This window comes from Macrotis lagotis, chromosome 1 (assembly GCF_037893015.1).
Source record: "Macrotis lagotis isolate mMagLag1 chromosome 1, bilby.v1.9.chrom.fasta, whole genome shotgun sequence".
Classification (NCBI taxonomy): Eukaryota; Metazoa; Chordata; class Mammalia; order Peramelemorphia; family Peramelidae; genus Macrotis; species Macrotis lagotis.
In genome coordinates, this window is record NC_133658.1 from 447,580,954 (window position 1) to 447,606,933 (window position 25,980).

General features: G+C 34.4%; 1 protein-coding gene across 12 annotated transcripts in view; it reads left to right on the forward strand.

The window, feature by feature from the left end:
• Positions 1-25,980, forward strand: part of MIPOL1 (mirror-image polydactyly 1) — a 540,848-nt gene that overhangs the window by 462,824 nt on the left and 52,044 nt on the right. For 11 of the 12 annotated variants that reach the window (XM_074213408.1, XM_074213404.1, XM_074213409.1 and 8 more), the window contains one exon: positions 24,244-24,474. The exons of the other annotated variant lie outside the window; for it this stretch is intronic. In XM_074213408.1, coding sequence (XP_074069509.1) covers positions 24,244-24,474 — 231 coding nt within the window. The remainder of the gene's footprint in view (positions 1-24,243; positions 24,475-25,980) is intronic. 12 annotated transcript variants of the gene reach the window in all.

Consider the following 25,980-nt stretch of genomic DNA (forward strand, 5'->3'; position numbering starts at 1 on the left):
TAAAGTGAGGACAGAGTAAAAGGGGATCTCTTCCAAAGATGAGAAAAATCAAGGAGGAGCTTAAATGAACTTCTCAGGCCTGCCCACTTTGCCTTTAAGCTAAACATGAACAAGTAGAAACTATTCAAGAAAGTATTTTACCATACACACATACAACCTAGTGAAAACTGGCCAGTGAGCTGCATGACACACTGCTTTGAATGATTTATGAAAGGAATGTTTGAAACCATGGTATGACCTTAGGAAAGTCACTTTACTTTCCAGGGATTGGCATGAGACTGTTAACACCATGCATTGACAGAGTGAGTCTAGTGTTTGGGAGATTCCAAAGGAAAGTATGGGGGGAGAGAAGAGATGCTAACCTGCCTAACAGACTAAAGGTCTACAGAGCCATTTTACTAATTAATCTCATTTCTTTTGCCAATTTTTTCTTCTGCCTCTCTTGATTTTCGAAATTATTTTTGAACTCTTCCATGGCCTGAGACCAATTCATATTTTCTGAATGTATGTATTGATCTTCTTTACTACTATAGTAACTGTCTGTGATCAGATTTTCTTCTCATTTCCCCAGCTTATGATTTACCATTAATTCTTTGTCAAGATTCTGCTTCCAGATTGGAGTCACTCCATTCCAAGCTTTTGGGGGTTTTGGAGCTGTTTTCAGAAATATTGTTCTGAGGTGTATGGTCTAAGGAGAGGTGTTTACTACTCTCCTGACCAGTGTTTTGGTCTGTGGGTAACCACAAACAATCCTTTCTGCCCTAGAACTGTGAGGAGGGTCTTTGTTCTGCTGCAGAGCAAGCTCTGTTACACTACTACTGCTCATCTTCCTATTACTGTGATCCAGGACTGAAACTCAGATGCAAGTATAGGGAAAGCAACACAGTCCTGCCACAATGATAGCAAAAAGGCCCCTTCACTCTCACCTTGATGAAACAAGTTCTTACTACTGACTTTCCAAGTTGTCTGGGCAATGTCTGAGCTGAGAAATCTGGAACCCACCACTACTGTGTCTGTTCCTAGATTACTAAAACTGGATCAAACTGGCACAAGCCATGTTGCACTGTGCTTCTCCTGCCCTGGTGCAACAGACCCTTCCTGCTGATCTTCCACATTGTCTTAGATTGAAAAATTGTTTCACACCATCTTTTTGTGGGTTCTGTCAATTCATAATTTCTTGTTTGTTTGTTTGTTTTTAGTTTTTGCAAGGCAATGGGGTTAAGTGGCTTGCCCAAGACCACACAGCTAGGTAATTATTAAGTGTCTGAGGTTGGATTTGAATTCAGGCACTCCTGACTCCAGGGCTGGTGCTCTATCCACTCAGCCACCTACCCGCCCCCTCATAATTTCTTTAAAGTAGTTAAAGATATTTGAGGAGTAGCTAGGTGGCACAGTGGATAAAGCACCAGCCCTGGAGTCTGTGTTCAAATCCAGCTTCAGACACTTAATAATTACCTAGCTGTGTGACCTTGGGCAAGCCACTTAACCCCATTTGCCTTGCAAAAAAACCTAAAAAAATTTTTAAAAAATAAAGATATTTAGACTGGTGATGGAAAACTGCCCTGATATCATGGAATCGGAGGGCAAAGTAGTTACTGAAAGAGTACATTGATCCCCAACAGAAAAAGATCCTAAAATGAAAACACCAAGGAATGTTGTGGCCAAACTCCAGAATTATCAGATAAAAGAGAAAATCCTGCAAGCAGCCAGAAAGAAACAATTTAAATATCAAGGAGCAACAGTAAGGATCACGCAGGACCTGGATGCATCAAAATTCAGGGATCGAAGGACCTGGAACGAGATATTTCGAAGAGCAAGGGAGCTTGGAATACAGCCAGCCAAGAATCTACTTTCCTGCAAAGCTGAGCCTTCTCTTAAAGGGAAAAAGATGGACATTTAACGAAATGGAAGAATTCCAAAAATTTCTGATGAAAAGACCAGAGCTTAAACAGAAAATTTGGACATCAAACAGGAGGTTCAAGAGACACATGAAAAGGTAAAAAAAAAAGGGGGGGTGGTAAAAAGAAAAAAATATCCAATCCAGTAAGTTGAAATTGGCTATATCCCAGCATGGAGGGGAAAAAGATTCTCATAAATCTTGAGAATTGTAACTCTAACAAAGAGAATACACCTAGCCAGAAATGATGGACATTCATGACCTAACCATGAGACTGCTATCTAATGGGATGTAACTGGCTTTAACCCCACTTGGGAGAAAGACTCTAATAACTCTTAGGAATTTTGACTCTATCCGATAGAATATACTGAACTAGAAGGGACAGACACTCAGAATTTTCTATGACTTAGATAGAATGATCTAAAAAACACTACCTTCTTAAAAGGGGGGGACAGGAAAGAGACGGGAGGAGGGAGGGGATTGAATGGGGTAAATCTCATTACACTAAGAGGTACAAAAAACCTATGGTAATACAGGGGAAGAAGGGAGCAGAGGAGAAACACCTGAATCTTCTCATCAGACTAGGCTTAAAGTCAACCTACACATACTCAGTTAACTTATAAAACATCTAACCTTTCAAGTATTAAAAGGGGAAAAAGGGGAGCGGGGGACATAGAAAGGGAAGGGGAGTGGGGGAAAAGGGGGGAAATAACAAAAGGAAGGGAAGGGAAAAGGGAAAGGGGAAAGAAAGGGGAGGGTGTGATATAGGAGGGCAAACACACTGAAGGGGGTGGTATTCAGAAACAAAATACTGGAGAATATGGATAAAGGGGGGAAAGGAAGAAAAATACAAACAGAGGGAAGATAGCATGGAGGGCAATAAAGAATTAGTAATCATAACCTTGAATGTGAATGGGATGAACTCTCCCTTAAAACATAAGCAAATAGCAGAGTGGATTAAAAACCAGAATCCTAAAATATGCTGCTTACAAGAAACTCATTTGAAGCAGAGAGATACATATAGAGTAAAGGTAAAAGGTTGGAGCAAAATATATTTTGCTTCAGCTGAAGTAAAAAAAAGCAGGGGTAGCAATCCTTATCTCAGACAAAGCAGCAGCAAAAATAGATAACGATAATGTTAAAAGAGATAAAGAAGGAAACTATATCCTCCTAAAAGGTACCATAGACAATAAAGTCATTTCAATATTGAATACATATGCACCCAGTGGGACAGCACCCAAATTCTTAGAGGAGAAGCTGAAAGAACTACAGGAAGGCATAGACAGCAAAACTCTACTAGTGGGAGACCTCAACCACTCACTATCAGATCTAGATAAATCGAATCATAAAATAAACAAGAAAGAAGTTAAGGAGGTAAATGGATTGCTAGAAAAATTAGATATGGTAGACTTATGGAGGAAACTGAATGGGGATAGAAAGGAATATACCTTTTTCTCTGCAGTACATGGAACTTATACAAAAATTGACCATGTACTAGGACATAAAAACCTAATGATCAACTGCAGAAAGGCAGAAATAGTGAATACATCTTTCTCAGATCACAATGCAATAAAAGTCATATGCAATACTGGGCCAAGGAGATATATACCCAAAACAAATTGGAAACGTAATAACCTCATTTTAAAAAATGAGTGGACCAAAAAAGAATTATAGAAAGAATTAACCATTTTATCCTAGCTAATGTTAATAATGAAACAACATACCAAAACCTATGGGATTCATTCAAAGTGACTCTCAGGGGATATATTATAGCTCTAAATGCTTAAATGAATAAATTGGAGAAAGAGGAAATCAATGAAGGAAACATGCAACTAAAAAAACTGGAGAAAGAACAAATCAAAAATCCCCAATTAAATACCAAATTAGAAATTCTAAAAATTAAAGGAGAAATTCATAAAATTGAAAGCAAAAAAACTATTGAATTAATAAAACCAAAAGTTGGTATTATGAAAAAAACAATAAAATTGATAGACCTCTGGTCAATTAGATTAAAAAAAGAAAGAAAAAAAACAAATTGCTAGTATCATAAATGAAAAAGGTGAACTCACCACCAATGAGGAGGAAATTAAAGTAATAACTCAAAATTATTTTGCCTAACTCTATGCCAATAAATTTGATAATCTAAATGAAATGGATGAATATTTACAAAAATATAAGTTACCCAGGTTAAATGAAGAGTTTAAATACCTAAACAACCGTATTTCAGTAAAAGAAATTCAAAAAGCCATTATTGAACTCCCTAAAAAAAATCTCCAGGGCCTGATGGATTCACAAGTGAATTCTACCAAACATTTAAGGAACAATTGGTTCTAATCCTATATAAACTCTTTGGAAAAATAGAGAAAGATGGAACTCTGCTTAACTCTTTCTATGAAACCAATATCGTACTGTTACCTAAACCAGGAAGAGTTAAAACAGAGAAAGAAAATTATAGACCTATTTCCCTGATGAATATAGATGCAAAAGTCCTAAATAAAATCTTAGCAAAACGACTACAACAAGTCATCACTAGGATAATACATTATTATCAAGTAGGATTTATTCCAGGAATGCAGGGTTGGTTCAATATTAGGAAAACTGTTAGTATACTCAATTATTTCAACAACAAACGTATCAGGAATCATATGATCATATCAATAGATGCTGAAAAAGCTTTATTTTTAGTTGATTTTTTTTTGCAAGGCAAATGGGGTTAAGTGGCTTGCCCAAGGCCACACAGCTAGGTCATTATCCATTGTCTAAAACCGGATTTGAACCCAGGTACTCCTGACTCCAGCACGGCGCTTTATCCACTGTGCCACCTAGCTTCCCCTGAAAAAGCTTTTGAGAAAATACAGCATCTATTCCTTTTAAAAACACTAGAGAGTGTAGGAATAAATGGACTGTTGCTTAAAATAATTAGCCGTATCTATTTGAAACCATCAACAAGCATTATATTCAATGGGGAGAGGCTAGAGGCATTCCCAATAAGATCAGGGGGTGAAACAAGGGTGCCCATTATCACCACTACTATTCAGTATTGTATTAGAAATGTTAGCATCAGAAATTAGAGAAGAAAAAGAAATTGAAGGAATTAGAATTTGGAAGGAAGAGACAAAACTCTCACTCTTTGCAGATGACATGATGGTCTACCTAGAGAATCCCAAGAAATCATCCAAAAAACTACTGGAAACAGTTAGCAATTTTAGCAAAGTTGCAGGTTATAAAATAAATCCTCATAAATCCTCAACTTTTCTATACATGTCTAGCAAGAAACAGCAGGAAGAGCTAGAAAGAGAAATCCCATTCAAAGTAACCTCAGACAATATAAAATATTCGGGAGTCTATTTGCCAAGACAGACTCAGAATCTTTTTAAAAACAATTATAAAACACTTCTCACACAAATTAAATGAGATTTAAATAACTGGGCAAATATCAACTGCTCATGGATAGGTAGAGCTAATATAATTAAAATGACAATTCTACCAAAACTAAACTATCTGTTTAGTGCCCTACCAATCAAAATTCCAAAAAATTACTTTAACAAGTTAGAAAAAATTGTAAGTAAATTCATATGGAGAAATAGAAAGTAAGGAATTGCCAGGAGCTTAATGAAAAAAAAAAGTGCAAAAGAAGGCTTAGCCCTAGCTGATCTTAAATTATATTATAAAGCATCAGTCATCAAAACTGGTATTGGCTAAGAAATAGAGTGGTGGACCAGTGGAATAGACTAGGTGTAAAAGCAGGAGATGATTATAGTAATCTGCTGTTTGATAAACCCAAAGAGTCCGGCCATTGGGATAAAAACTCCCTCTTTGATAAAAATTGCTGGGATAATTGGAAGTTAGTATGGAAGAAACTTAGATTAGACCAACACCTAACACCCTTTACCAAGATAAGATCCAAATGGTTACAGGACATAGACATAAAACACAATACTATAAGCAAACTAGAAGATCAAGGACTAGTCTACCTGTCAGATCTATGGAAAGGGAATCAGTTTATGACTAAGGAAGAGTTGGAAGAACATCACCAAAAATCAATTAGATGATTTCAATTACCTTAAATTAAAAAGCTTTTGCACAGATAAAACCAATGTAACCAAGATCAAAAGAAATGTAGTAAATTGAGAAACAATCTTTACAACTAATGATTCTGACAAAGGACTCATTTCTAAAATATACAGAGAACTGGGTCATATTTGTAAAACAAAAAACCATTCCCCAATTGACAAATGGTCAAAGGATATGCAAAGGTAATTTACAGATAAGGAGATCAAAGTAATTCATAACCATATGAAAAATTGCTCTAAATCATTACTTATCAGATAAATGCAAATTAAAGTTTCTCTGAGGTACCACCTCACACCTCTCAGATTGGCCAATACTACCAGGAAGGATCATGATCATTGTTGGAAGGGTTGTGGGAAATCTGGGACACTATTACACTGTTGGTGGAGCTTTGAACTCATCCAACCATTCTGGAGAGCTATTTGGAACTATACCCAAAGGGCAACAAAAATGTGCATACCCTTTGACCCAGCAATACCACTACTGGGTCTATACCCTAAAAAGATGATGAAAAAGGGTAAAAACATGTACAAAAATATTTATAGCAGCCTTATTTGTGATGGCAAAGAATTGGAAATCAAGTAAATGTCCTTCAATTGCGAAATGGCTTAGCAAACTGTGGTATATGTATGTCATGGAACATTATTGTTCTATTAGAAACCAGGAGGAACAGGATTTCAGGGAAGCCTGGAGGGATTTGCATGAACTGATGCTGAGTGAGTTGAGCAGAACCAGACAAACAGTGTACACCCTAACAGCAACATGGGAGTGATGTTCAACCTTGAAGGACTTGCTCATTCCATCAGTGCAACAATTGGGAACAATTTGGGGCTGTCTGCAGAGGAGAGTGCCATCTGTATCCAGATAAGGAGCTGTGGAGTTTGAACAAAGTGCAAGGACTATTCCCTTTAATTTAGAAAAAAACAGATATCTTATTGTCTGATCTTGTTACCTCTTAGACTTCTCTTCTTTAAGGATATGATTTTTCTCTCATCACACCCAATTTGGATCAAGGTACAACACAGAAACAAAGTAAAGACTGACAGAGTGCTTTCTGGGGTGGGGGAGGGAACCAAGATTGGGGGGAAAATTGTACAATTCAAATAATATCTTTAATAAAAATTAATTTTATAAACTACTGATATGGAAAACAGATTTAGGAAAGATAATTTAAAAATTATTGGAATACCTGAAAGTCATGAACAGGAAAAGAACCTTGACATCATTTTCAAAGAATTACTATATGAAAATTGCCCTGATATCCTAGAAGCAGAGGGTAAAATAGAAATGGAGAGAATCCACTAATCTCCCCAAGAAAGAGATCCCAAAAAACCAACCCCCAGGAATATTATAGCCAAGTTTCAGAACTCCCAAGTCAAAGAGAAAATATTACAAGCAGCCAGAAAGACACAATTCAAATACCGTGGAGCTGCAATCAGGATCTCACAAGACTTAACAGCAACTTCATTAAAAGCTCATAGGGCTAGGAGTATAATATATCAGAAGGCAAAAGAGCTTAGAATGCAACCAAGAATCAACTAGCCAGAAAAACTGAATGTCTGCTTCCATGGAAAAAGATGGACTTTCAATGAACCAGGGGAATTTCAAATGTTCCTTTTGGAATGTCCAGAGATGAACAGAAGGTTTGATCTTCAAATATAGGACTCAGGTGAAGCATAGAGATTGGAGGAGAAGGGGAAAATATGAGGACTTAATGATGATGAACTACATGTATTCCTGTATAGAAAAATGACACTGATAATACTCATATGAACAATTAACAGAGCAGGTAGAAGGAGATTTTATTAAATGAAACACAGGAGAAAGCTGAATTAGAAGATAAAATATGGTGTAAAATGGAGTCAATAGAAAAAAGGGACATGTAATGGGAGAAAGAAAAAGGAGAGGAGGAATAGGCAAAGATATTTCATATAATAAGATTTTTCTTTATTACAATGAGCTGTTGCAATGATATGGAAGGGGGGGAGGCAAGGGGGAATGAGGGAATCTTCACTCTCATCATAGGTGTCTAGGAGAGGAAACAGCATATATACTCAATGGGGTATAGGTATCTGGAGTAAGAAGGAGGGGGGGGACAAGGGGGAAGGGGTGGGGGTGTGAATGAAGGAGAAGAGGATGGACCATGGGGGTACAGTAGTCAGATATAACACATTTTCTTTTTTACTTCTTGTAAGGGGCTTGGATTGGATGGCCTGTGCGGGACCATAGGGCCAGGTGGAAGCTGGGCCTAAGGGGTGATATGGGGGCTCAGGGCCTCTTGGCCCCAGAACCAGGGATCTGTCTGCTGCTCCACTCAGCTACCCTACAGCACAGTCAGACTGAAAGGAAAGAGAAAATATAGTACATGGTAGTGGAGAAATACGAAAGGAGGGAGTTGTAATCAGCAATGGCAATGGTGAAAAAATATGGAAGTAACTTTTGTGATGGATTTATCATAAAGAATGTGATCTGGGGGTGGCTAGGTGTCCCAGTGAATAGAGCACTGGCCTTGGAGTCAAGAGTACCTGGGTTTAAATCCGGTCTCAGACATTTAATAATTACCTAGCCCTGTGGCCTTGGGGAAGCCACTTAACCCCACTGCCTTTAAAAATCTAAAAATAAAATGTGTTCCACCCACGACAGAGTTGGTGGTGTTGGAACACATACTGAAGCACATTTATTATTATCATTATTATCATTATTATTATTATTCTGGGGGGGGGTCAGGGCAAATGCGGCTGGGTGGCCTGCCTGGGGCCACATAGCAGGGTGATTGTTGGGTGTCTGAGGCCGGATTTGGACCTGGGTGCTCCTGGCTCAAGGGCCAATGGTCTGTCTGCCACCCAGCCACCCCTACTATTATTACTATTTTATTTTTATTTTGGGTCTTTTTTTTTCTCTTTTGGTTTTTGCAGGGCAGTGGGGTTGGGGTGGCTTGCATGTCACACAGCTGGGTGATTGTTGGGTGTATGGTGCTGGATATGGGCTCCAGTGCTCCTGGCTCCAGGGCTAGTGCTCCGTCGACTGCGCCACCTAGCCATACCTACAATTATTACTATTATTTATTTTAATTTTAATTTTTTCTCTCCCCTTTACTTTATCGCTCAAGTGAGTCTATATTTTTTGGGGAGGGGTATTTTGTTTACTCTTAAACAAGAATATTACATTAATGTATAAAAACATTATTTGTTCAAAATGAGAATAAATAAATATTAAATAAAAAATAGTAGGTGGTAGTCAATTTACATCTCCACTCAATTTCTACATTCATAATTCTCTACATCTTTTCTGTGTATTATTTCCCCTCCTCACAATCATTTGAGACCCAGATTCTTCTGGGCCTTTCAGAGTTCATTTAGCGAGGATTTCATTGAGGAAGGATCCAGAGAATGATTGGCTGACACAGCTGGTTGACATCCTGCAAAGGCTGGTCTTGGAGATATACAGCTAGAGAAACAAAACTCAAGAGAAAAAAATTGAGCAAGCAAAGACCATATATTGTAACAGAAAAGGCTATTTAACAGAGGTTCAATAACTGGGAAAAAACTAGAAGATCTGTAAGGGGCAAGAATTATACTTTATGATCCTAAGTCAGTATCAAAATACCTTTTATAAGAACATGGGTTCTAATATAACATAAATTCGTTGATGGATGGAACATAAGTTATAAACAAAAGCTGAAAAATAGTATAAACAAATGTACTGAAAAAGCATTTTAAAATAGCATGTGTCTAAAAAGTAACTTGCAACAAAATTTTCTATTTTTCTTTGGCCATGTTTAGAAAGAGCAAAAATTCTAGTTGAAGAATGGATCTTTGTTTTAAAACAATTAAAAAACTATACCAATAAGGCATTATCCTGATAAACAGCCATACTGATATTTCTTTTCCTTAAGGGAACTTTAACAAAAGATTTAAAAACCTATCTCTGCTATGGCTAAAGAATAAAACCCTAATCTTTTCTATTCTAATAGGCCTCATGGCAACCCTAGAGCAACAGAAACTTTATAAAAGTCCCTCATGACAGCAGCTGTACAACAGGTTTTAAACAAGTTGAGTGCAGTGTTTAGTAAAATGAAAGGGTTTGGGTTTTATGCTTGAGGTTGGCATTTTACCTATGAAAGAAACCTTTTGTTTTTCCTTTTGTTTAAGTGTCACAAACTGGTTAAAATAAATAACATTTTGCCCTGGTTTTCTTCCTTCAGCAATTCATTTATTCTCTGACAAAGTATTTGTTAAAATGCTTTAATTTAAGTATTTTGGCCTCAGATTGCTAATAATAATGGTTTTCCCTCCAAATAAACTATTTGTGTGGAGAAAACCAGATAACTTTTCTTTTTAAAACTCTTTTACATATCAGAATGCTATCTTGCAAAACACCTTTACTGCCATTAAGTATTTACAGAGCCTTTGCTTTGGGAGATGGTAAAGTGGGAGACTAGTTCTGTGCCACAAATTTGACTCCATCCAGTGCCATTGATTAGTTATCAGGACTTGGATAATAAGTAACTTTAGGTAGCACTCAACATTCTTTTATTTTTTTCCTGAGGATGACTTAAAAAAAAATCAGTTACGGCTGGCATTCACCCCAAGTATTGCACAACTCTGAGTGAAAAAAACAGTAGACAGAGTAACCTTAAAAAAGCTGGTGAACAGTGCTTAATAAATTTTTTTCTAGGGGCTTTTATCATTGCTGCTGGACTTTAGAACATTTAACTTTAGCCAAGTGTTTGCATTTAATTAGAAATTTTCAGCACAGTAGCTATCAATATTGAATCCAAATTGATTCTACTTTCTACCCTATGATTGCTTCCTTCAAGCTAATTAAAAAGGCACATAACAAAATGACTCATATAAATTTTAAAGCAAGATAAACAGTATTCCTTGGAGACCAAAATAAAAGTAAATATCATACATCCTGGTCATTAACTAGAACTCTCCCACTGATCCACAGGTTTTGTGATGTAAGGCATATTTCAGAGTTATCAAACTTGAGATCCTCATTTCTGCTTTGTGTGTGTGTGTGTGTGTGTGTGTGTGTGTGTGTGTGTGTGTGTCTGTGTCTGTGTGTCTGTCTGTGTGTCTGTCTGTATCTGTGCCTGTGTGTTTGTGTGTGTATACTCTCTTTAAAAAAAGGTGAATGAATACTTCTCTGAGCACTTCTGTTTTTGAAGAAACAACAGTCCTGCTGCTTTTCTCTTTTATTATCCCAGTAGCATGCCAAATTAAGCAGTGTGATAAAAGCTAATGTTATAGTATAAAGAAAAAATAAAATAGAAAATAATATTTTCTACTTAAAATAGGGTATATAATTTGGGTAATTTCTAAAATTAAGCAACAGGGCTTGTATATATTAACAGTTTATAAAAACCAGTAAAAATAAAACTTAAAAAGAAAAGTTAATTCTTATAACTTTCTTTACAGTTTAATATAGAAAATAGTTTTATGGTTGTAGCCATTTCTAGATATACATTACAAAATATGATTTGAAGAAAAAAAATGAGAATTTCCCTAACTTGAAGGTTAGGGAAAATAGAGATTTCCATAGGACAAATTTTCTACAACCTATTGCTTTCCTTATTCATAAAATACCTCTCCAGTTGGAACATTATTTCTCCTCTGGTCAAGGTTCACCCAACATAAAGGGGCCTCTACTATCACTTTTGTTAGAGATTTTACAGCCTCTGAGTTAATATTTCAAGGTGCTGAAATCCAGAATGATGCTGTTGCCAAAATGAAAATATATTCTACATTAAAGCAGAGTAATTCACAGTAAACTTTATTTGATTAAATTCAATTTTTTGAAGAGTTAAGTGACCCTCAGAAAAACACTAAACAAATTAATATATACTCAATTTGGATACACAAATTGATGTCATCAAATAACCATAGTGTATACTCCACAAAACAATACATCATCCTGAATCAGAGGGAGAAGTTGGGGTAAAGGTAATCTAGTATAAACAAATATATTAAATCCACTCCTGATGAGTCAGTCCCTGAAGGTACTAATTTAGAGTCTGCACAGTCCATCCTAGATTGGAATAACTTTTGAGTTTATTGAACTCAGACATCCCTAAGGACAATATTTTTGTCAAGGTAATTCAGGATGGGTTCTTAGAACACTGTCACCAAGGTCTGATTTATTCCTAACCTGCAATTTCAAAACTATTCCATGATCCTTAGAAGAATAAATTGAAGCCCATAGCCCTGCTTTACTAGTTAGAATCTATTTTAAATTAAGGGGGAAACCAAATAATTAGTGAGTATTTATTAAATACTTCTTTGTGTCAGGCACTGGAAAAGACAATTTCCTCACTCAAGAAGCTGATATTCTATTTGGAGTGACAACATGTACATAATTTAGTTTGTATCAAAAGAATTAAGCTATGTAAAAATACTTTGAAATCTTAAAGCATTATTGCACACTGTGGTGACACCAAGGTACAGCACTTCAGCATCAATATAATCATTCCCTTGATTGTCTTCTAATGTCTCCTGTCTAAAACCAAATTGTGACTATTTTCTATAATTATGCACATGCAAATCTTGATAAACAAATAGGTTTAGATCTAAGATCCACTTAGGTAATACTTATATAGATAGTAGAGTGTCATCTGCTGCATCTGAGAATATTGTCTGAATTGATTGATTGAAAATATAAGATAAATTGTGTTAAAATAACCTACCCACAACAGTTCAAGAGACTATTCCAATTCTTTTGTTGTATTTGAATTTTGCTATTAAAAATGCTTGAAATAAGTTCTTGGTTGCCTTTACTTGCACAGTTAACTACAGAAACAGTTTTACAACAGAGATGTCAGAGTGCTCAAAAGCACAAGGAAAGAGGATGTAAATATACCTGTATAAACTCATTTAAAGCCACACCCATAAACTAGCAATTTTTAGCTGAAAACCAAGGGCACAGATGCAAGGCAGGCAGGAAAAAGCCTCTCAAGTATTATAACTTCATCCATGTTTGTGCCTAAAAGCAGGATAGTTCTCTGTATGTTACCTCTTGAGTCTAGTATTGATGAATTAATTGCCATTTGTGTCCCCATTTCCTGGTAGTGGTGATTGGACATTGAAATACTTGGTAATTCAGGAACTGAGCTCCTTTAGAACCTTGTACACTAAAACATCTGCCCCCTTAGGATCTAGAGTTCCTGCCTCATTTAGTCCTTTGTTTCAATTTTAGTGATTTTCTATGACTGATCTAAGCTGGTCAGGTTGTGAGAACCAGTAGATGAAAACTGAGTCCATTAGAAGCTGAGATAAACATAAAATTTTAAACCTGAGTTTAAAAAACACAGATATAACATGTAGGGGTCTTAGCTAGACAATAGTTCATTAGAAAAAGACCTGAAGACTTTAGTGGACTTAAATAAGTTCATTATGAGTTAATAGTGGTATTTGGCAGCCAATAAAGTGAATATAATTAATTAGGTATATTATCCAGAAGTAAACAAAAGATGATACAATGCCCTGTCAGGCCATATATGGTGTATTATTTAGTTCTAGGTAATGCATTTTGGAAAGATTATCAAGAGAATCAAGAAAAAAGAATTCAGAGTAGTGAAGGTCTTTGAGACCATGCCTCGTGCATTTTTATTTTGAAAGATTTGGGGAAATTTTGCCTACAGTAGAGAAATCTTGGAGGGAGAATATGATAGCTATCTAAAAGTATTTAAAAGAGGTTTGAATCATACAAAAATACAAGAATGATTCAGCACTAAGAAAATATTAGCATAAGTTGTCATTTATTTCACAAAAATCACAATTATTTAAATAGATGCAAAAAGTTATTAACAAAATATTGTACTTGTTTATAGTAAGAAAAACCCTCTTAAATGCATGGATATAGGAGGACTTTTCTTTAATACAATCAAAGTCATATATTTAAACCCAAGAGCTAACATTTTTATAATACAGAAATAGGAGGCATTTTCCCAATACAAATAAATATAAAACAGAATACAGTTGAAAAATAAGGGATAATATAATGTTCTTATGAAAAGTTTTGGGTAGGTGATAATGTGGCATGGAGAGCTCCTACAGTAAGGACTGGTAAAAGGACTGAGCACCAGAGCAGGAAAAATCCAGACAAAAATAAAATCCAGAACCTGAACATTATCATCTGGCAGCTTTGTCATTTATTACCCAATGCCAGGTCACAGTTACAGGGCAGAGAGAAATATTCTCAAGAGAGAAGTGGTACTACCTGTTTAAGGATCAAGAAACAAGTTCCAGAATCATGTGACTCTGATTTGAAGAGCAGAATGAAAAGTCAGTTCTAACCTGTACCCCACAAAAAGACTGCAGTAAAATATAGTAGGGCAGGAGACCAAAAAAACAAGAAGGAGCCAGCAGTTGAGTCACTCTGTATCTGCAGAGCCTTCCAGTGAACCAATAATGACAGAATCCAGCAGCAGCCTATAGCAACTGTACCAAATACAAGCCAACATAACCAAACCTGTGCCAGGAACTTGCAGAGCACAGATCATGGGGCAATAAACCGACCTCTCCCCAGTTTGCACTACTTTTGGAAGCACCTCAGGCCCCCAGACTGAGCTATGAAAACAGCAGAAGAACATGAAAAGATAGAAACTCAGATCAGACATCCTGCCTGGAAGTGAACAGGAAGTTTAGTAACATAAAATACTATACTAATACACACCACACACACACACACATATAAATCCAAAGTCTGCAAAAATGGGCAAACAAAAAAGCCCCTAACTATGGTTACTAAGAAGCTCCAAATACAAAAAGAATTCCTAAAAAAAAAGGTTAATAAGATTAAAAAAGCAAAAGAAAAATTGTTAATACTGACAGAGGAAAATTGGGTAAAAGAAATGAGCTTTATAATAATTTTTCTTTTCATCCTTTTAACAGCTTAGTAAAAGACATACAAAAATACTGAATAAAATAATTCCTTAAAAATTACAATTAGCTAAATAGAAGCTAATGACTACATGAAATATCAAGAAACAATCACTTAAAGACTGAAAAAGTTGTTAGAACATGTGAAATATTGGAAAAACCACTGACCTGGAAAAATGGTTTGAGGAGAGAAAATTTAAAAATCATTGGACTACTAGAAAGTCATAAGCAAAAAAGGGGCCTAGACATATTTTAAGAAATTTTAAAAGACATTTAAAAGAGTACAAGGTAAAAAAAGAGCAGGATAGTAAATAAGAAGATAAGTGAGATATACAGAGTTAGAAATCATAATTGTGATTAATGCTAATATGATGAACTCACTAATAAAATGGAAATAGATAAGAGTGGATTAAAAACTAGAATTCAACAATATATTGATTACAAGAAACACATTTGAAACAGAAGAAAATATATAAAATTAAATTTAGGAGCAAGAGCAAAATCTATTATGTAAAGTAAAAAAGCCAGGAGTAGCTATCATACTAACTTCAGAAGATGTAAAAGCCAAAATACACCTAATTTAAAAAGATAAGCAGGGAAACAACATTAATATCAATATTAATATCAATATTGAGCGTATATGTAACAAATAGAATAGAATACAAATTCTTGAAGGAAAAGTTCAATATATTGCAGGTAGAAATATAAAGTAAAATTATAATAATGGAGAATCTCAGTTAAACTTAAATATAAAAAGAACAAGAAAGAAGTTAAAGAGATGAATATAATTTTAACAAATTTAGATATGAGAAACATTTAGAGAATATTGAATGGGAATAGAAAAGTGTGTAACTATTTCTCAGCTATGCATGTTACCTTCCTCAAAACTGGCCTTGTATTACAGGCCACTATTAAAACCTTACAAACAAATGCAGACAAGCAGAAATATCAATTGCATCTTTTCCTGATCATAATGCAAGAAAAATTACAAACAATAAATGACTCTGAAAGCATAGATTAAAAATTAATTGGAAACTAAATAATCTAATCCTAAAGAATGAGTGGGTCAAGGAACAAATCATAATAATAAACAATAATTTGACTAAAGCTAATGATAGCAGTGACACAACATAATGATATATGTGGGAGGCAACCAAAGCATTTTTTATGGGGAAATTTTATATGTCAGAGAGAGGAGAGGAAAGAACAGAGACAGAGACAGAGAGAGAGTCAGAGAAAAATGTCAATGAATATAAAAAAAAAGAACTTTGATAATATTTAACCCTCATCAAAAACTAAAATAAAATCCTTGAAAATCAAGAGAGATGATTAAAATTGAAAGTTTAAAAAACCATTGAACCTAAAAATAAAGCTAGAAAAACATTAAAAACAATAAAATTGATAAATCATTGCAAAATTCAATTTAAAGAAAGAAAACTAATAATCAAAAATAAAAAGATCAATTCACAATCAATAAAGAGGGGCAGCTAGGTGGCACACTGGATAAAGCACCGGCCCTGGAGTAAGGAGTACCTAGGTTCAAATCCAGTCTCAGACACTTAATAATTACCTAGCTGTGTGGTCTTGGGCAAGCCACTTAACCCCATTTGCCTTGCAAAAACCTTTAAAAAAAAGCAATAAAGAAATAAAAGCAAAAATTGGGAATTATTTTTCCACTATAATCAACAAATCCAAATAAAATAGTTAAATATTTGCAAAAATATAAATTATCTAGATTAAACAAAACAAGAAATAAAATATTTAAATAACCTTATCATAGAAAAAGAAATTGGACAAGCCAAAAAGGAGCTCTCTAAGGAAAAAAATCCATGAACTAGATGGATTTACAAGCAAATTCTTCTAAATCTTTTGAGTAAATTTAATTCTAATACTTAATAGACTGTTTGAAAAAATAGGTCAAAAAGGAATTTAGCAAATTCTTTCAAATACACAAATTTGGTTTCTATATTAAAATCAGGAAGAGCCAAATAGAGAAGGAAAACTATAGACTAATTCTCTTAATGAATATTGATACAAGAAAAATTAATAAAATACTAGAATGAGGATTACAGTATTATTTCAGAAATAACATACAACTATAACCAAACTGGTTTTATACTAGAATACAAGGTTAATTCAATATTAAGAAAACTATAAGCATAATTGAATATTTAGAAAATAAATGGGAAAAAAGTAAAGGGAGTTTAGCAGTACCAGATCTCAAATTATATAAGATTATATATAAAAGCTATTATCATAAAAAATGGCAATGAATAAAAAATAGTGTAATTGATCAATGTAAGAGATTAGGAGCATAATATATAAAAGCAAATATGCATAGTAACCTAGTGTTTAATAAATACAAAGGTACAGGAATTCACTATTTGACCAAAGCAACTGGGAAAACTGAAAAACGATCTGATAGAAAAGAGGCTTAGAACAGCATCTCATACCATAACCTAGATAAGCTCAAAATGGATGCATGATTTAGAAATAGTGATGTTATAAGCAAATTAGGCTAACACGAAACAAGTTACCTGTCAGATCTATGAATATTGTAAGAATTCATGATAAATGTTTACAAGTATAGATCATTTTGATTATATAAACTTTTTTTTTTTTTGCACAAACAAGACCAATGCAGCCAAAAAGCAAAAAACTGGTGGGAAATCTTTGCAGTAAGTTTTTCTGATAAAGTACTCATTTCTAAACTTTAGGAAACTGAATCAGATTTATAATAAGAGCCAAGGTGATACAATGGGGCAGCTAAGTGGCATAGTGGATGGAGCACTGTCCCTGGGGTCAGGAGGACCTAAGCTCAAATCCAGCCTCAAATACTTGATACTTAGGAACTGTGTGACTTTGGGGAAGACACTTAATGTTATTGTCCCCTTCCCCCCCAAAAAAAACTGGAAAGAAAAAAGAAAAAGAATAAGAACCATTCCTAAATCAATGAATAGCCAAAAACTATAAACAGAAAGTATCAGAGGAAGAAATCTAAGCAATTGATTGTCATATGCAAAAATGTTCCAAATCAATAATAAAGAACTGTAAATTAAAACAGTCCTAAAGACCACCTCCATATCCAACAGACTGGCTAAGATAACGAAAAGAAAAATGACAACTACTAGAGGGGTTGGAAAATAGGCAAATCAATAGCTGTGGACCTCTTCAACAATTCTGGAAAGAAATTTGAAACTATAAATCAGTCTATTAAACTTTTCATACCACTTGACCCATCAATGCCACTACTAGGCCTACCTCCCAAAAAGATCACTGAAAGAAGAAAAGAACACATCTGTTTATACATACATATATATATGTATGTCTTTCTAAGGCACTTCCTTTATATATCATTGCAATTCTCCTGGAATAAGCAAATTCCTAGGATGTGAAGAAGTTGCATCAACTGAGCAAAATGATAGGGTCTCCTTCTCAGGATCACATTACAAAAGATTTATGGATTTCATATATAGAAATATAATACCAAGGTGCCACTATGAAGGGACTGTGTTCTCACTTTCTCCACCTAAATAAAAGGAACTAAGTTAAAAATCCTCAGAGATATAACCAATATGGTGGAGCAGACAGAGATTTGCCTGAGCTCTCCTCTGTCTCCTCCAAATACTTTTAAATAATGACTCTAAATAAATTCTAGAGAGATAGAATCCACAAAACATCAGAGTGAAGCAATTTTCCAGCCCAAGAAAGATTAGAAGATTGGCAGGAAAGGCCTGTTGCACCAGGGTGAGAATGGAGCACAGTATAATGCAGAGCTGCCAGCACATACCTGGTTCCAGCATACCAGGAGCAGGCCCTAGAGGCCACAAAATCTGCAGTTTCCAAAACTCTCAGCCCACAAATGATAAGAGAGTCAAACAACTGTCAGAAGAAGAGAGCAGGAGTCTCCTTACTAGCACTGAGACAGGATTCTATTGCTTTGCCCCTACTTAGATCCAAGTTGTGATCTTGGGTGGCAGTTTCAGGGCAGGGAGGAACAATAGTACACCAGAGCTTAACAGTCACAGGGGAATAGGATCCCTATTGCTAGTTCCAGGGTCATAAAAAAGTGCATCTTGTCATTTACAGACCAGAATACAGGGCAAGAGAGCAGCAATCACCTCCCCTCAGGAGAACTTAAAACATATATGTCCCTAGAAGTATCTCTGATACTTCTGCACAAAATCTTTAAAGATTGGGACAGTATGCCTTCCATTGGAAGCAGAGCCCTACTTTAACAAAGAGGTAAAAGTCAAGAAATAAGTTGGGAAAATGAGGAAAGAACAGAAAAACAATTATGAGATAGGAAGTATGGTAACAAATTTGATAACAAAATCAAAATACACTCTCAGAAGAAGATAACAAAGTCAAAACTCTTATATTCAAAGACTCCAAGAAAAATATGAATTGGTCTCAGGCCATGGAAAATCTCAGTAAGGATTTTGAAAATTAAGTAAGTGTGGTAAAGGAACAATTGGGAAGAGAAATGAGAAGAATGCAAGAAAACTGTCAAAAATGAATCAACAGTTTGGTAAAGGAGACACACATGAAAATACTGGGGGGAAAATAACACCTTAAAAAACAGACTAGGCCAAATGGCAAAAGAGGTACAAAAAGCAATGAAGAGGAAGAATGCCTTAAAAAAGGTAGAATTAACCAAATGAAAAAAGAGGCATAAAAATTCAGAAGAAAAAAAATTTACAAAGTAGAATTGGCTAATTAGAAAAGTAGGACAAAAATTTATTTAAAAACATAATTTCCCAAAGAATAGTTATTCCCACAGAATAGTTAATGACTATGAGAAATCAAGAAACAAGAAAACAAAACAAAATATATGAAATAATAGAAGACAATATGAACTATCATTTGGAAAAGCAACTGACCTGAAAAAATAGATTCAGAAGAGATAATTTAAAAATTATTGGTCTACCTGAAAGCCATGATTTAAAAAAAAAAGAAATTATCAATAAAACTGCCTTGATATTCTAAAACCAGAGGGTAAAATAAAGTTTGAAACAATCTACATATCACTTACTGAAAGAATTCCAAAATGAAAATTCCCAGGAATATTAGAGCCAAATTCCAGAGTTCCCAGGGCAAGGAGAAAATATTATAAGCAGTCAAAAATAATTCAAATATCATGGAACCACAATCAAGATAACACAAGACTTAGAAGCTTCTACCTTAAAGGATCTGTGGTCTTGGAATATGATGTTCTAGAGGGCAAAGGAGATAGAATTACAACCAAGATTCACCTCCCCAGCAAAACTGAGTATAATACTTTGTGGGGGGGGGGGGGAATGAACACTCTTTGAAATAGGGGACTTTCAATCATTATTGATGAGAAGACCAGGAACTGAATAGAAATTTTGACTTTAAAATGCAATACTCATGAAAAACATAAAAAAAGGTAAACAGGAAAATATTTTGGAAATCATAAGGTTAAAATGTTTATAATCCTACACAGGAAGATGATACTGGTAACTCATAAGAATTTAATCATTATTAGGGAAATTAGAAGGAGCACATATGGATAGGGGGCACAGGTGTGAATATGAAGAGATGATATTTTAAAAAATAAAATTGACAGGTAAGAGAGGGATGTACTGGAAGAATGGGAGAGTAGAATAGGATAAGCTATCTCACATAAAAGAGGCAAGAAAAAACTTTTACAGTGGAGGGGCAGAGGAGGAAGATAAGGGGGGAATGAGTGATTTGACTCAAAAGGGGAATAACATACAAACTTAATTGGGTATAGAAATCTATCTTATCCTATAGGAAAGTGGGAGGAAAGGGGATAAGAGAAGCAGAGGCTGGTGATAGAAGGGAGGGTAGATTGAGGGGAGGCGTTAATCAGAAACAACCTCCTTTTGAGAAGGAACAAAATGAAAAGACATAGAGAATAGAATAAATAGGGTGGGGGATAGGGATAGAGCAAAATATATAGTGCACAATTAAATTTGAAAACATTTTTGAAGCAAGTTTCTCTATAAAGGCCTCATTTCTAAAATATATAGAGAACTAAGTCAAATTTATAAAGATCAGAGCCATTTCCCAACTGATAAATGATCAAAAGATATGAACAGATTTCAGATGAAGTAGTCAGTTACCTGTAACCATATGAAAAATTAATTAAAACAATTAAAATAATTGTGAGCTACTACCCTCACATCTATTAGATTAGCTAATAGGATAGTAAAGGAAAATGACAAATTTTGGAAGGGATGCATTGTTAGTGGAGTTGTGACTGATCCAATCATTTTTAGGGCAACTTAGAGCTGTGCCTAAAGGTCTACAAAACTATGCATACCTCTTAGCAATACCACTACTAGGTTATCTCCCCAAAGTGATAAAAAGGAAAAAGGGAAAGGATGTATATGTACAAAAAGTAGTTATAACAACTCTTTTCTGGTGGCAAAGAATGGAAATGCCCATCAGTTGAGGAATGACTAAATAAATTGTGGTATATGAATATAGTGGAATACTATTATGTATTTAAGAAATAATGAGCAGGATGCTCTCAAAAAATCTGGAAAGATTTTCATGATCTGATGCAAAATCAAATGTACTATACAAAATTATACCAATATTGTAGGATAATTAGTTCTGAATGATTTAACTATTTTCAACAAGGACTTAATGATGAAAAATGTTATCCATTCCCAGAGAAAGAACTGATAGTGTCAGAATATAAATTGAAGCATACTTAGTTTTTAAAACTTTCTATAATTTTTCTTGAAGTTTTTTTGGGAGGGAGAGAGATTCTGCTTTCTTTCATAACATGATTATTGTGGAAAGTTAAAAAAAACAAAGAAATCCTCCCAAACCATTCTATTTGACTGTATAGTCTAACCATTCTATTTGACAGTATAGCAAGACTATACTGATAGGTCCTTCTTTCTCTCCCTTTCCCTTAAAGTATAAATGGTACAGTTTAGCATTCAGGACCTATATTCACACCCTTTACCAAAGATTATTTCAAGTCCTCTCATTTTTCTACAGGAAATCTAAGGAAGCATTGAATTCAAGTTATAGAGTTATATCTGGAAGAGTTATAGGAGCATTCATAAAATTAAAATGAGACTTGAAAGCCCCCATGGAAGTCTTTTACTTCCTTTGCCAGTTAGTGCTATTGTCTATACAATTTAAACCAGGGCTATCCAAAATGCTGCCAGGACACATGCCCAAGGCGATTTTATGCTGTGGGTTTACTAGATGCTTTAGTAAACAAAGCAGGCTACCACAGAGCTCTCACTAAAATGGCAAATCAAAATATTTTGTCTATTGTTTCAATAAAAACTTTTAAAAGTAAGATTGGACAGCCCTAATTTAACCCCCCAGAACTATTCCTCCTTTTTGCTAGCCCCCCCACCTAGATCTCCAGTAACATCATACCCACAAACAGTGGGAAAAAATTCACTTAGGATAAAGAGAATCAGGTTTACAAAATATTATCACCCTTGGTGAGTATGAAGATGGGACACAAGCGGGCAGTTTTCAAACTAATTGGAAGGTGGAAGGAGGAAGTCTGAGTCTAGTGAGTCTAGCATTTTGAACTTGCTGTCAACTTGCCATGAGCAATAAAGACACTGCCCTGGGGAGTAGTTGCTTTCCACACCAGTGAAAAGACTCTTCTTCCCAGTCACTATGGCTCTACAAGAAGCTTGTTGGAGGAGTTACAAAGAAATATGAATTCCCATTCTTAGGAAAGGGGGGTTTCCCCATTCTATTGATGAAATGGGGTAGGGCTTCAATTAATTTTATTTTTTTTTAAGTATAATGAAATTGAATTATTAAGGAAATATATTCCTGGATTATTCTGGAACTCAGGGCAAGTTTAAATATGGGAATGTTTCAAATAGAAAACTAAGATGTGCTCTAAAAGTGAGTTTGATAGACCTCATAATCCTTGCTGCATATGTTTATGAAGCATAAGATGTTTCACAGGAGATTCAAATATAGAGAAATGAAAATGAAAGAATAAGAGAAAGAAAACAGTAAGAAAGCATATAAAAGTGGAGACAATAGGAAATCATATGGGAAGGGACAAAAGAAGGAAAAAAGGGCAAGAGAGGTAAGGTGGAAAAGACTGATGACTTTTCTTTAACTTCATTCATGTTTTATATTCAATAGCCATGTATACAAAAGTTTAGCAAACATACTAAACTTTCCTAATTGAGTAATCAAGCATCATTTGTTCCTGTTTCTACTTCCCTCTTTATGCCACATGCCATTTTCTTCAGAGTAGAACTTCAGACATTTAAGATATGTGTGTGTATATATATATATATCAACCAAACTTGTATGTAGTTGTATATTATTTTTCCATTTGGAAGCATCCTAAAGTTATCAAGCTGACTTTAAAGAAAAAAATTTTTTTACCAGCTTTAAAACATATTCACCTTTTGATCACATTTCTGATTCATAGTATGCAGATGAACCTCTTCACTGCAAGTCTCCAATTGACATTTCCTTTGTATGCAAATACTAAAATGATTTTATTTAATAAAAAGGTACATCGCCTCTGTGGATTTTGAATTTCTGTTATTAAATATTTATATTTTTCAAATGTCTTTATTTAATTGAGTGAGGTTCTTGGTGCCATTTCAAAATAATCTCAGCTGGTAGGTGTAATGACTTATGAAAGATCTGACCTTTAGCATTTTTAAGTTCTATCCATTTGTATATTTTTTCTGTGTTCATTTAGTCTTAATTTGTAGATCTTTGTGCAGTGTGATTTAATGGATATATATTTTTTGGCACAACATTTATTAAAACAAAGAAACTCTATAGGTACTTATTACTTGCTTCTGTAGAGTTTCTCATGGTTAATTTTAACTCTGCCTGCATCTCAGATATGAAAATGAGAAACTGCTTTATATATGATTGGTCCATGTTTGCACAGTCCTGGTTCATCCTCATTAAGTATCAGCAGAATAAACCCTAGTTCTACTAAATCCAAGTGTAACAGCTCAGTCCTTTCCATCTTCTACCTTGCATTGAGAAAGGTTATCATTTTATTTTTTCTTATATAGAAACTTTGTTTTCCACTTCTTTGCTAGTCCTTTTAAAGAAAATCAAGTATAAAATTTATCATTTATATTCCTAAATTGACACATGGTGGTATATTTTGATATGTTTGTGTTGTCAAAGTAGTGATCATTTGCCCTGGTATGTCTTAAGCAATATTCTGCAAGAAAGAATAAGGAATGGAACAGGTTTATCCTAATATTATTCTTAAATGAAATTTTTCTCTATTGTACTATATACATACTAAAAGTGATTTTGATAATGTTTAGAAAAATGAGAATTTTAAATAGGTTATTCAGAATTTATCTTTAAATAAAGTTTCAATTAAGACTAATTGCTACCTACCCCTCCTTGTTTTCATAGTTTACACAAATCTTTATCCCAAGAAGAAAGTCTAAAGGATCAGTTTAACTATACTCTTAGTACGTATGAGGATGCCTTAAAAAACAGAGAGGATATTGTTTCCATCACTCAGCAACAAAATGAGGAACTGGCCATCCAGCTGCAGCAAGCCCTGACAGATAGAGCAAACATGGAATTAAAGCTTCAGCAAGCTTTAGAAGCCTCCCAAGAGGTCAATGAAAAAGTTCAAAAGTGAGTAAAATGATTTTTCTTTTTAAAAAATGCTTTTATTCGGTGTGAGTCAAGTTATTCTTCATACTCTTTATCTTGTTTTAAAAAAAATTAGATTGGGTCAAATGGTCAGCTTTCTAAGTTTATATCTTGTTCATTGTTTTAAAATGTTTTCTTGGAATACCTTTGGAATCACTATTATTTAGAAGGCATCTTGTAACAATCATTCATAATAATAATAGCTACTATTAATATAGTTCTTTAAGGTTTGCAAAATTCTTAACAAATATTATCTTATTTTATACTTCTAACAACCTTGGGAGGTAGGTGCTATTATTGTTCACATATTTACAGATGAATAAACTGAGGCACAGAGGGGTTAAGTGATTTGCCTAGGGTCACATAACTAGAAGGTGTCTAATTCTGGTTTTGAACTCAGGTCATCCTGACTATAGAACCAGCATTCTATCCATTTAACCACCTATATAGAAGACCAACTCAACTTCATCAGTAGCCCCAGAAACACCTTATAGAATTATTTAATCCCTTTTCACCCCAGCTTATTAGGGAAGAACTTTATAAGACAAGTATGTGGATTTATTTTTGTTGTTTGTTGTTTGTTTTAATCTCTTGATTGGGGTAAAATTGGTGGAGCTGACTTGACTTATGCTTGCAGGGTGTTATATGAAATCTTTGAAGGCAAGTAGACTTATTAATTACAAATTTGAGACTCACTTCATTACAGACATTTTAAATCTACCATTTTACATATAAAACTACATTGTTTACCTGGGATAATTTTCTTTACATTTGTATTTTAAACAAAACAGTTACATAGTCCATTGATATTGATTAAAACTAGCTAAACATTAACAATGTAGCAAAAATATGTTTTCTAATTGATCTTTAATAACATGAGATTTTTTTCAAGAACTGAAAGATAATGAAATTTAATTGATCCTTTTTATATACTGCTACTATCACATTAACAAACTGTAAAAAGACAAATTACTAACTCCCAAGGCATACTTGGATAATTTCTTTGTTATTTTATTAATGAATAATATTAATTAACTGTAAGGTTTTTGCTATCTTATTTATTAAAGTTTAAGCCATCCATGAGATTAAATTATCCATTTGTATCTAAGCTTCCGTATAATTCAAATTTTTATTATGACCCTACATTCAATCAAGTTTGTCATCTAGACACTTAAAGCAGACTTAGGCACTATGTGCTTACATAATTTCTTCTACTGGGTTGCCTTGAATTGTCTGATTTGTGTTTAAGTGCTGGAAATTCTTCCAAATTTAAAGATTTAGTTTATGAATCATAGAGTCAGAAAGTCCTGATGTCCATTTATCTAGTGATTGTGAAATCTCTGTCCCAGATTTCCAAGAATATTAGTGAGTTGATCAAAAGTAAAATAATTTACAAATACACAAGTGAGTTGAGAGTGCAATGTAAATAATGCTTAAATTTTCTTTACCTTAGTCCAAGACTAAAATTGACTATTGTTCTACAGTTAG